This window comes from Sorex araneus, chromosome 4 (genome assembly GCF_027595985.1).
Source record: "Sorex araneus isolate mSorAra2 chromosome 4, mSorAra2.pri, whole genome shotgun sequence".
Classification (NCBI taxonomy): Eukaryota; Metazoa; Chordata; class Mammalia; order Eulipotyphla; family Soricidae; genus Sorex; species Sorex araneus.
The window spans coordinates 138012020-138024714 of record NC_073305.1 but is presented as its reverse complement, the minus strand read 5'-3'; the positions used below and the strand labels follow the sequence as shown (position 1 = coordinate 138024714).

The 12695-nt window shown below is 36.5% G+C and overlaps 1 protein-coding gene across 2 annotated transcripts in view; it reads left to right on the top strand.

Annotated features, from left to right (window-relative positions):
- LAMA4 (laminin subunit alpha 4) overlaps positions 1-12695 on the top strand; it is a 160874-nt gene that overhangs the window by 127777 nt on the left and 20402 nt on the right. For both annotated transcript variants that reach the window (XM_055135507.1, XM_055135509.1), the window contains 5 exons: positions 640-778; positions 1223-1360; positions 3701-3834; positions 5174-5338; positions 6455-6608. In XM_055135507.1, coding sequence (XP_054991482.1) covers positions 640-778; positions 1223-1360; positions 3701-3834; positions 5174-5338; positions 6455-6608 — 730 coding nt within the window. The remainder of the gene's footprint in view (positions 1-639; positions 779-1222; positions 1361-3700; positions 3835-5173; positions 5339-6454; positions 6609-12695) is intronic.

Genomic DNA, 12695 nt, shown 5'->3' with positions numbered 1-12695 from the left:
AGGTCAATAGGAACTTCTGTTCAAAAGGGGACCCCAGTAAATCCTTTCTAGCAGCTGTCTTTCCAAAAATAGCTTCTCTCTAGCAGTTCCCACAATTGCAGTTCTTACCATCAGTTCTTTTCAATAGCGCTTGCTGATGTTTCTTCCTCTCCCTATACCACATTGCCTGCAAGACATGACATGTGCTTATATACTTTACTATCCCTGCCCCTGTTGTCTGATTGGTTATGCCCAATCTAAGCAAAGATTTGAAAACAATTTAATTGGTTACACAAATGGCCAGTCAGATTTCCTAGATAACAATCAATCATATCACTCAGCTAATAACCAATTAAATCTATTCTACAACATTTACTCAGATGGTATATCAAGAGGTTCCTGCCTCCCTCATTTTTACTATACCACTATTAAGAAATCAAAAAGTAAAAGGGGGGCTGAAAAGACTTGACTTCAAATAAATCTGCCCTGTAACCAAAGATTAGGCATTAATGACTGGTTATCAAAGAAAGCATGAGAATATGAATGATGATGAAACTATTGCAGTTGCCTATAATAAATTCAAATCTCATCACATATAACTACAGGGCAACATAGTCATTATCACTGATTATTTCAGTGTAGTTTAATTTTATTTTCCAGGGCTTTAACAGCACACCTTCCCTTAGATATCAACTTCAGAGGATGCATGAAGGGTTTCCAGTTCCAAAAGAAAGACTTCAATTTATTAGAGCAGACAGAAACCCTTGGAGTTGGTTATGGTTGCCCAGAAGACTCTCTCGTAAGTACCAGTTACTCAACAAATGTTTTTTAATAAGTAAACTCCCTCTCAAAACCTGGAAAAGCTTAGTTTCTCTATGGTGATGTGTCTCTTACTATCCATTTGTCAAGAGCATAAAAAGAATCACCATGCTAGAACCCACAAACCTTGTGGGTTCCTCTGTAACTTGCCCAGTTGCATCAGTTTTCAACCAGTCGGGCTTCCAGAATCTAGAGAGACTATGAGTATTCTTATTCACTCAAGGTGGAGGAAGCAGAGAATACAGAAATCAAATACAGGAAGTAGATAATGTCAGAATACAGAAAGGTGACTATCACTGAATTATAAAAGCTAAAATAAAAACTGTCAATGTATGAAATCAGTAGGTCAGTTGTGTAAGAAATTGACATTTTAAGCATTTATATATATCACAAATACCATGTTCAATATTTATTTGGTACACAGATATCTCGCAGAGCATACTTCAATGGACAGAGTTTCATTTCTTCAGCCCAGAAACTATCTTTCTTTGATGGCTTTGAAGGAGGTTTTAATTTCCGAACACTACAACCCAATGGGTTGCTATTCTATTATGCTTCAGGGGTGAGTATTTGTTTTTTCCCAAGGAAACTTTTTGTGGTCATTGGTTTGTTTAAAATTACATGTTAGGGGGCTGGAGCAATAGCACATAGGGTAGGGTATTTACCTTGCACGCGGCCAACCCGGGTTCAATTCTCAGCATCCCATATGGTCCCCTGAGCATCACCAGAAGTAATTCCTGAGTGCAGAGCCAGGAGTAACCCCTGTGCATTGCCGGGTGTGACCCAAAAAGAAAAAGAAAATTACCTGTTAGAAGTGGCTCTTAATGCACGTGAATTTTGTCTTATACAAATATGCAGAATGCATTATTTTAGACCCTTTTAAGGTATTGTGTATTTATGGTCAGGAGTTCATAATCTGGGATCCACAGATCTGTCCCACAGAGGTTCATGGAGAGAATTAAGAAGGCCTTCAAATTGAGTGGGAAAAATAAATATTCCTGACTGGACAAATTTAAAATAGAATATTTCTAAAATTTAGCATCTTATATAATAATTATGGATGTTAACCAACTATAGTAGATTTAACAAATACCTTTATTTGGTCATTAATAGAAATAACAGGTATTTTTCTTTATATTATAATTTTCACAGATATCTCAAACATTTTGCTCATTGGTACTTCTAAATTACACAGTTTTTAGATCTGCTACTGGGTTGTATTATTCAATGCCTTAATAAAATATGGATATATATTTATTAATTTATCATTTAAGTATTTAAAACTATATTTCCATAAAATTGGTTCATAATCACATATTTTTGTGCATTTTAACTTCATATTTATGAAGGAATCCATTTGTATTACCCAACTGCCAAAAAAAATCTATGGCACAAAAGTAATTCAGAACCTTCTTGTGTATAAAGTATACAGACATGTGTGATTTAATTTATAAAAAAATAGTAGAAAGAACAAACTACTTTATTCTTGCATGTGCCACAAAACAACACTTGAATTCAGCTTATAAAAATATACTGAGAATGGACAGTGTTAATCAATGAGAGGCCCTTGGTCTCAGATTACAAAACAGATTGTTTGGCAGGGGGTGAGTAAAGGGAAATGAAAAGGTGGACTAGAAGTGATATGGAGACATGGGTGGAAGATCTTGGAAATAACTGCATCTATCAAAACTGTGAATATTAACATTTTTTGCTGAACATGTGACCTAAACTATAATAGTAATGATAATAGTAAGGGCCAGCAGAAAATTTAAGAAAATGAGATGATAATCACATAGGTACAGTATACACAGCCGGTAAGGTGTTTGCCTTGCATGCGGCCGACCTGGGTTCAATTCCTTTGTCCCTCTCGTAGTGCTTGGCAAGCTACCGAGAGTATCCCACCTGCATGGCAGACCCTGGCAAGCTACCCATGGCGTATTCTATATGTAAAAAACAGTATCAACAAGTCTCACAATGGAGACATTACTGGTGCCTGCTTAAGCAAATAGATGAACAATGGATAATATATAAATAAATGTGCCTTAAAAAATTTTAAGAAAGGAAAGATACAATATAAAAAAAATAAGACCTATAGAGGTTTAGTGACCCTAAAATCCAGTTAAATTATCTCTGTACAGATCATGACCATTATAGACACTGATGGTCCAGTAATATAATAGAAGGGATAAAATATATAATATAATATAATGGACAAAAAAATCACACTTATTACCTTTTATAGCTCTTTTAAGGTATATGTCAACTCTAATTTAAATCAGTGACAGCTATGGAAATTTACCCAAAACAATCTATAGAACCTCTGCCCCAAAACCTGCCTCAGATGATCATAGTAAATTAAATCGTACTTTTTCCCCACAAAATAAGTAATGTTGAGGGCTAAGAAAAGGGTTGTACTCATATAAAAGAAGAGAAGATAGATTAAAATGTTGATATTAATTTATGAAAAGCAATAAGAAACTTCAGAAACAAATGTTAAGGTTGATTGTCTTATTTCTTCTTTACTTAAATAAATGAAATATGAATGCATAGTTGTCCAGCACAACGCCATGGGGATCCAAATATTGCCTTTAGGAAGGAAGCCAAAGTAAGACTGAGATATGAAACAAACTGTCACTGGGACCACTCTCCATATGAGAAAAATCATCAGACATTTTCAACTCAGCCCAAATTAGAGACTTATTTTTCCCTCTGAAATGTTTCTATATTTATAAGGCAATAATAGAAGCCAGGGAGTATTGAGTTGTTACTCACAGTATCTATTTCACAAGCAAACTTCCCGCACATTGGGGGTATTTTAAGCAATACCATTAAGTAAGTGCAGAAAAAGTGTATCTTTTCAATCCGGTGACTTCCTCCTTCAACACCTGTGCTTGCATTTCAGTCGGACAAGTTCTCCATTTCCTTGGGTAATGGCACTGTGATCATGGATGTGAAAGGGACTAAGGTGCAGTCGGTAGATAAACAGTACAATGATGGGCAGTCCCACTTCGTCATCACCTCGGTCTCACCTGCAAGGTACAGCCATCACTTTACAGCCTTTACACAGACAGTTTTTATTTGTAGAGCAAAATTTTCTTAAAGTGCCATTTTGAATGGTAGTCTAGCCTATTACATTTCTAGTGTTTCCAAAAATGGTGAAAGAAGCAATTTACATTTCAAAATATATTATTTTCAGTATTTATCGAGTAAATAATTATAAAAATATATAAAAAAGAATGTTCTTAGTAGAGCCATGGTCTATAGCCTCCTTGATGAAGTCTGTATATATGCCATCTGTTGAATGGAGTGCAGCTTCTGCTCCTATACTGAGCTCAGATTTTTTTGGAGGGGGTTGAGAAACCTATATTTACAGTCACAATTTAAAATCTCTGGTTTTACTTTTAAACTGTATAGTATCTCTTTATTTTTAGTGTTTTTACTATAAGGGAGTTTTATGGAATAAGAAATGAATTTCTGGTGTAGACTTCTGCTATCATTCTATGTCTAGGTCTGTGGATCCTGCCCCATCAAACAAAATTGAAAAAATGTAATAGCTTGTTTCTGAACTTATTTGCTAATTAGGGTAAAAAATTTTTAAGTGGGGTTTAGAAAAAAAAGTACGGTGTGTAGGGTGCCTGCCTTGTACATACTCAACCTGGGTTTGATCACCGAACACCATATAGTCCCCTTGAGCTCACCAAGAGTGATCCCTGAATGAATGCAGAGCCAGAAGTAAGCCCAGAACACAGCTGGATGTGACCCTAAAACAAACAAACAAAAAATTTAATGTGGTTTGCAATGAAAATGTTCTTTTGCAAATATAGTTAAATAATCACTGTGAGTTATGTTCTCATATACATATACAATCAAATGCTATTGACTAATTATCTAAATTTACTACTTTTATGGGTTTAAATTCCAACTATAGTTTCTGAATATGTCTATATTATTTTTCATATTCAAATTTTCTATATTCATGATATTCTATATACTCTGAATATTTCTATTTTTTCTGAATATAGTTGTAATATTTGACCCATTTTCCTTTGGAATTCATAAAGAGTTTTGCACTTGTCTTTTTGGTGACCAAATGTTCCATTAATATTCCAAGAGAAGGGGCCAGAGTGATAGTACAGCAGGTAGGGTGTTTGCCTTGCACAAGGCCAACCTGTGTTCGATCCCCGACATCCCATATGGTACCCCAAGCACTGCCAGGAGTAATTCCTGAGTGCAAAGCCAGGAGTAACCCTTAAGCATTGCTGGGTGTGACCCAAAAAGCAGAAAAATAAATTCCAAGAGAAAACCTACAACCTTCAATAAAACTTAGCATAAACTATCAGTTGTATGGTGTGTAAAGAAGTTTTATCTTTTGCAGATATGAGCTGATAGTAGATAAAAACAGATTTGGGAGTAAGAATCCTACTAAAGGGAAGACAGAGCAGACACAAGCAGAAGAAAAGAAGTTTTACTTCGGAGGCTCACCCATCAGCCCCCAGTTTGCTAATTTGACCGGCTGTATAAGTAATGCCTACTTTACCAGGTATAATATTTTTATTATTCATGTGTCTACGTGATTGATACAAAGCTAAAAGTCAAAATGAAAATGTTTATGTGGTAAAAATTTCCATTTAAAAGGAATATGAGCTTTATCAGAGGTGGTATAAAGAAGCATGTAGAGAGCTACTTGAATAACTGACATACTTTGGTTTGTCTATACTTTTCCCCCTTAAATTTACTATAATCATGGCTAAGTAAGCCTTCATTTCTTCACCTGAAAATGAATTATAATATAGTGATTTCCTGGCATGCTTTCTATGATGATTAAGGGCACCTAATCTACAGCAAACTATAAATATTAGATACAGTTTTCCTCTTTCTTTTAAGCCTGGAACATCCAGACCTAACAATTCAGTCCTGATGCTAGAACTCAGGGTCCACCAAGGCCACATCAAAGGTACTCAAGAGGCCATGTGGTACCAGGATCTTACACATTAGGCAGGTACCCTACTGCTTTACTATTTCCCAGGCACCTAGATGCAATTATTTCTGTATTTGTTATTAATTTTATGGTACAGAAAAACACACCCAAATTCTTGTTGGAGGATTAGGAAAATCTTCTTAATTTAACACATTACAATAAGCAGTATCATTAATCTAGGTCCTTAACGAAGATAATAACTGACTTCTAGAATTCAAGAATAAGCAAGTGAAGAATTTAAGAAACACAAATGTCCTACTCACCCAGAATATATTAAAGAAAAAGATAGTCATCTGTCAAAATGTGCAGAAATCAGACCTACCTACTAATCAATTATGATGAGGATAGTAGTGGATGAATAAACACACAAAACTTTTACTAACCAAAATTTTTTAACTTCTTTCTTGATGGATCTGAGAAACTATCATCTGGTCACCACTACCATTTTGGCAATCCTCCTTGCTCATATACCAAAGCCGTCTCTTTTGGCCCTTTGCCCTAGGCCTGAAATTCTGGACTAGTTCTGTTCTCAGCTGTGGCTAAATATAACACTTGTTGAACAAATAATTTCTTCTTCCTTGGCTAAAGAAAAAAAATGAAGTTTTTTGACTTTCATGGTTTTCATTATATAATTATGAACACTATTTTTAAGGGTCTTCCCCCTCTGTTTTAACACAGGTTGGATAGGGATGTGGAGGTTGAAGATTTCCAGCGGTATTCAGAGAACGTTCACACTTCCCTTTATGAGTGCCCCATTGAGTCTCCACCACTCTTCCTCCTGCACAAAAAAGGAAAAAATTCTTCCAAGACTAAACCAACTTTGAATAAAAAGGTAAAAGATGATGTTCCCTACTACCCTCATATTCCACATGCATAGCTCAAGACACTGGTGCTTCCCTGAGGTTGCTCTAGTCTGCATTGTGTACAGATGAAAGGTAGTGTTCATATACTATCTCATTCATTCCAATTTACCACTTTTGTTGCCCCAATTCTTTTTACCAAAGAAATAGTTTTAACCAGCTTTTACTCATACTTCCAACTTCTTTTTACTGTAGTGTTTAAGACCAAAATTTTAACTTACTTAATAATTCAGATGTGTATTATTTGTTACTATAACACTCCATTAGTGTTTGCATTGCAATCTCAAGTATTTTGTACAATAATGGAGATTAATTAAAGTTTCTTACCCCCCGCTTTCTTTCTTGGCCTTTACTTAGCTACTCATATGCACAGATGATCTATGGCAGAAATTCCCAAATTTAGTTGCCCTATAGACCCCTTGCCAGAAAAAAAAATTTTTTTTCTCGAAATCTACCTTCTTCTGATCAGCAAACAGAAAACACCTCCACTTGTACTTGAGGCAACTCACCATCCCCCTGTATAATTCTAGTGACGCCTCTCTCTGGAGGATGGGGGACAATGTCTCCCATTTTGCAAACAACTGCTCTGCCAAATCACTAAGGCTGAGCATCATCAAAACTTTGATTTTTTTCACATTGCATTCTGTATCATTCTTTCTCATTCATTCGCTTCCATCACGCACACTTGCCTTCAGTGCAAACACAAATACTTAATTTCAGTACTGTCACTGTCACTGTCATCCCATTGCTCATCGATTTGCTCAAACGGGCACCAGTAACGTCACCATCGTGAGAATTGTTGTTATTGTTTTTGGCATATCGAATACGCCACAGGTAGCTTGCCAGGCTCTACCGTGTGGGCAAGATACTCTCGGTAGCTTGCTAGGCTCTCCAAGAGGGGCGGAGGAATCAAACCCGGGTCGGCTGTGTGCAAGGTGAACACCTTAAGCCCAATTTTAGTACAAATACCCAATGCAACCCCATTCATTCAGTCTAGCTTCTTGCTGGTTCAGATGCACTCAGGTACCAGTTTTACATTGGTTCAAGTCACCATCATTTTCCATGTGAATTACTGTGATACCCCTAACAAACCTTCCTGCTTCTACCTTCTTCCCCTGTCATCTGTTCTGAAAACATCTAGATACCTTGAAATGTAAATCATAGTCTGCATCTGTCTCTCTGCTGAAAGTGGCTGCCACTGTACTCAGTAAAAACTCAAGTCCCTAAAGTGTCATGAGCCCTATCTTGTCCTGGCCCCTTTCCCTCACTCATTTTTCTCATACTATTCTCCCTGATCACATAACACTCAAGGCCTTTGCCTGAACTTACCTTCTCCCTGAACTACTCTTCCTCCATATTCTACAAGGAACACTCCTCCTCCAAAGATTGCTCCGCTTCTATCTGTTCAATACCTTTATCATATACCTTTTAACCTGCCTCCTGCCTTTACCAGTATTGCAGTCTTCATTGCATTTTTCTTCTTGTTCTTTTTTTCACAGTACTTACCACATATTTATTTTCTATACTTATTATTTGTTTTCCATCTTTACTAAAAGGAAATCTTCTTTGTTTTGTTCACTGGTACATCGTACGATCCTAGAATAATTCACATTTAATAATAGGTGCTCAATAAATATTTAATGGAGGGGGGACAAAGAAATAATAAAGGTGTTGACACATTTCTTGTCAGTGACAAATTCATTTTATCTCCAGTAACACATGATCCTCTGGGCACTGCTAGGTATAGCCCTGGAGGCTACCCAGCACCCCAGAGGGACCCCCACATTACTTGACATTTAAAGGCCCAAACAATACCATGTTCTTGGGCCCTCCCATTGAACTATTAGTCCACGGGGTTAAGAATCACTGGGATGGACACCCCCAGGCCTCTTGAGCACCACTTAGGATGCCAAAAGAAAAAGTAAAAGGAAAAATAAATATATATCTATCTGCTTCAAAGGTAGAATTGTTTAAGGATCAGATGAGTTGATCCAGAAAATGTACTTAAGCAGTACCTAACATCGAGTAAATATTTATTAGTATATTGCATAAAAATTAGTGTTATATCACCATAAAAACTTATGAATGTTTCTGAAGGTTCAGTTGCTAAAAACAGAATTTCTTGGCTTAAGGGAATATGCACTTTCAAGATTTTCAACATTCAGTATATACAAATTTACACTCACAGAGATGGAGTTTGAAAAAAATCTGTTGTCTCACACAATTAATAATACTAGATATAATTAAATGTTTATTTTAACTTTGCCAATTTAATGGAGAGTTAGAGGATCTACCATGGCTTTCATTTGTATTTTCTTTTTTTTTTTTTGGTTTTTGGGTCACACCCGGTGATGCACAGGGGTCACTCCTGGCTCTTCACTCAGGAATCACCCCTGGCGGTGCTCAGGGGACCATATGGGATGCTGGGATTCGAACCCGGGTCAGCCGCGTGCAAGGCAAATGCCCTACCCGCTGTGCTATCGCTCCAGCCCCCATTTGTATTTTCTTTGCAAGCTAGTGAGGTTGAGCATTTTCCCAAGGATGAACTGATTTCTTTGTAGTGCTAGAAAAACAGCAAGAGGGAAGCATTTCTATGCTCTCTCTTCTAATGATTTTTTTACTGTTTATTGTAATTTGATAAATTTATCATACGTTTTAAGATTATGTGGACCATCTTTTAGAATCCCCATAAAACATCTTTATCCACAACAATTTTTTTCAAATGCTCATAAAATAATTTTGTTCACATGTAATCAAAATAGTCATTTTTCAGTATCCCTTCCTAAATTGCACAGGAATACCTTTTGAAGTATGACTCAGGCAGAGACTTACTTTCATTGATTTTTTGTGAAAATTTTTCTTAGGGTTGTCATGAACAGTTTTAAGATAGATCTATGAATGTCTAATGTAGTATAACTGTCCCTTTATATATTGATTATAAAAAGTTTGTTCTAAAAATATTTTAACTGGGGCTTGAACACTGGCCAGTGGATTATAGACAGCAAGTTATCATAGACTAATGAGGAAGATCAACCTTCCAAAGTACACATAATTTATTACATTAAAAAAACATAATTTTATATAACTCTATTAAATATATGTTACTATCAAATATTCATAGTATCAATGTTACAATAAATAATCCTTGAAACTAAACACAAACTTCTGTATTATTATAAAAATCTTAGCCTTTCTGATAGTCTTAGAAAGTCTATCTTTTTTATAATAATTTTATTATTATTATTATTTTATAATAATTTAAAAGTTAATATTTTTATAATAATTTTATAATAACAAAATTGATTTCACTTATATTTTCTGGTAACTAGGATGTTAGTGTTTGCTAATGTTAGTGTTTTCTCTCAATTTACCCTCCTATCAGTAAATCCTTGAACAGCTACCAAGAAAATCTTATAATCTCTGCCTTAAATGTTAAGGTGAAAATCAAAGAAATTTGTGCTTACAATAATTAATATTTACAACTGCTTCCTAAAGCTCATTTTAATGCCTTTATTATAATTTAGTAATTTATAGACTTTCATATTCAAGTTTGCTTACTTTCATTCGTAAAGATCCTGGCAAGCTACCGAGAGTATCTCGCCCACTCAGCAGAGCCTGGCAAGCTACCTGTGGCGTATTCGATATGCCAAAAACAATGGAGACATTACTGGTACCTGCTCGAGCAAATAGATGAGCAACAGGATGACAGTGACAGTGACATATAATGTGTGGTCACATTACTGGATATGCTTTTAGGATAGATTCTTATAGGTAGAATTATTAGGTCATGGCAATGACTTCAAAATAGTAACATTGGCTTATATTCCCCCATCAGTAAATGAGAACATATGTAGCTTACCACCTGAAAAAAATCTTTTTTCAAATTTATTCAGAACAGTAGTTTCTCATTTTGTGTCTAATGTAACAATTAACCTTGATGTATTATAATAGACATCATCTTGAGCTATGTAATGACTAATCTCCTCACTGAGAATTGATTTAACTTTACTGGAAGATTCGCTATTTTAGGAGTATGATCTCATCTGTCTGGATATAGATGAAGGTAGATAGATCATATAAACTAAGCTGGCCCATCAGATGTACTCCTTTGGAAAACTCAGGGAGATTAGTCTATGCAAACTATTGAATAGAAAACATATAAACCTAAGATTTCTGTTAATCATATACAGAAAAGGAAAGATTCTTTATGGAAAGAGAAAAAAAGCAGAAAGCTACAAATACAGACAAAGAAAATGAAATCAGACACTCTAAGCAGTACAGAAACATCCAGAAAAGGAGTGTCATGATTCATCGAATTCTTGATTCTTGCCTTTGATAGAGCCCCACTTCACTGTCTTCTCTTGGATTATATAAGATACTCTACATCTTGATAACATATTTCTCCATTTTTCTTAAATAGTTCCATAAGCTTGGCTATTGCCTAATAGCCAAGTTACATTTAAGTTGTTACAACCAGGGGGATTGCAATTAGCAGACAACTCTTAGAGGGAAAAAAATGTTCCACTGGGTAAAGTCAAAGTTTAGTGGGTTTAGTGAGATTTTCCATACAATATTTACTTTAGGATAATAAACTTAGTTTTGGTGTTGGTTAATATGAAGCAACTGATTGCATTATAACACATTATTTTATTATTATTTAATCATTTATCTATTGATGAGTTAGAGCATTTGGTTGCCTTATATGAAAATACCAGAATTTATGAATTGTTGCAGTAGCTAATGGATAGATCCAACTCCATAAATTCCCCAAACAGAGCAGAGAAAGATATAGTTGGTCAACTGAGGCAGGCCTTACTCCAACAACCCTGAGCTTTGCTGAATTCCTGCAGAGTCTGTTTCACCGTTGCTCTCTTTTCAAGCTAAGCAGGGCCTGACTGAAAAACCAAGTGCTCATAGAAATGGAGATAAAGAGGAGCAATCAGAGTTAGCGCACATCCCCAAACCGACACCCCCACAACCTCTCAGCCAACTTTGTCCCCTAATGAGAAAAAAAGGTATTTCTCTCTGTCTTTGCATGCCTTCAACTCCACTAGTGCTGGAATACAGCATAGAGGCCGGAGGAGTAGAGAAATGGGACGTGTCCCTGAATATTCCCCTTCCAGCCTATTTAGCACACCTGTGGTTTAAAGCTATGGTCATTGCTTATAGGGCTGGGCCCCGAGTCTTGCTAACTGGGTGTATTTCCTACAACTGAGGAAGCTTTGAGGTGTGAGGCAGGTTCTGAGTGCTGTTGACTGTGTGAAGGACTGTGTGAAGGAAGACCAGATGGACTTTTCCTTAGGAAGTGCAAGTCTCTGGGCTCCCATCTCCCTTGCCGACAGAACTACCTGTAAACACTGCGACATTGAGAGCAGGGCACTGGTACAGCTGCTCTGCTTTTTAATGAATGAGCCTGTCCTCTGTCCATTCTACCTGGATTTCCAAATTAATTCTGGGGTTTTTCTGGAACCCTGGACTGGAGCGATAGCACAGCAGGTAGGGTGTTTGCCTTGCACGCAGCCAACCCGGGTTCGATTCCTCCATCCCTCTTGGAGAGTCTGGCAAGCTACCGAGAATATCCTGCCCCACAGCAGAGCCTGGCAAGCTCCCTGTGGCAAAAGCTCCCCATGGCATATTCGATATGCCAAAAACAGTAACAAATCTCACAATGGAGATGTTACTTGTGCCTGCTTGAGCAAATCAATGAACAACGGGACAACAGTAACAGTGTCTAGAACCCTGAGTTTTTAGGAGGTCTTGTCATTCACACACGAGATTAAGAGCTTTATTGTCACTCTTCCCATCTATATTATCACTGTATTCCTGTCACTGTTATCCCGTTGTTCATGAATTTGCTCAAGCAGGTGCCAGTAACATCTCCATTCGTCCTAGCCCTGTAACAGTAACAGTAACAATCTATATTGTATCTTTCAGAAATTCCACACTTCTTTTGTTTCAATCAAAATTCTCCTAAACTTCCAGATCTCCCATGAATTTGTTTCTCTGTGTTTATTGATCTTCTGCTATGTTATTGGGCACTTGGAAAACTAAATGGATGT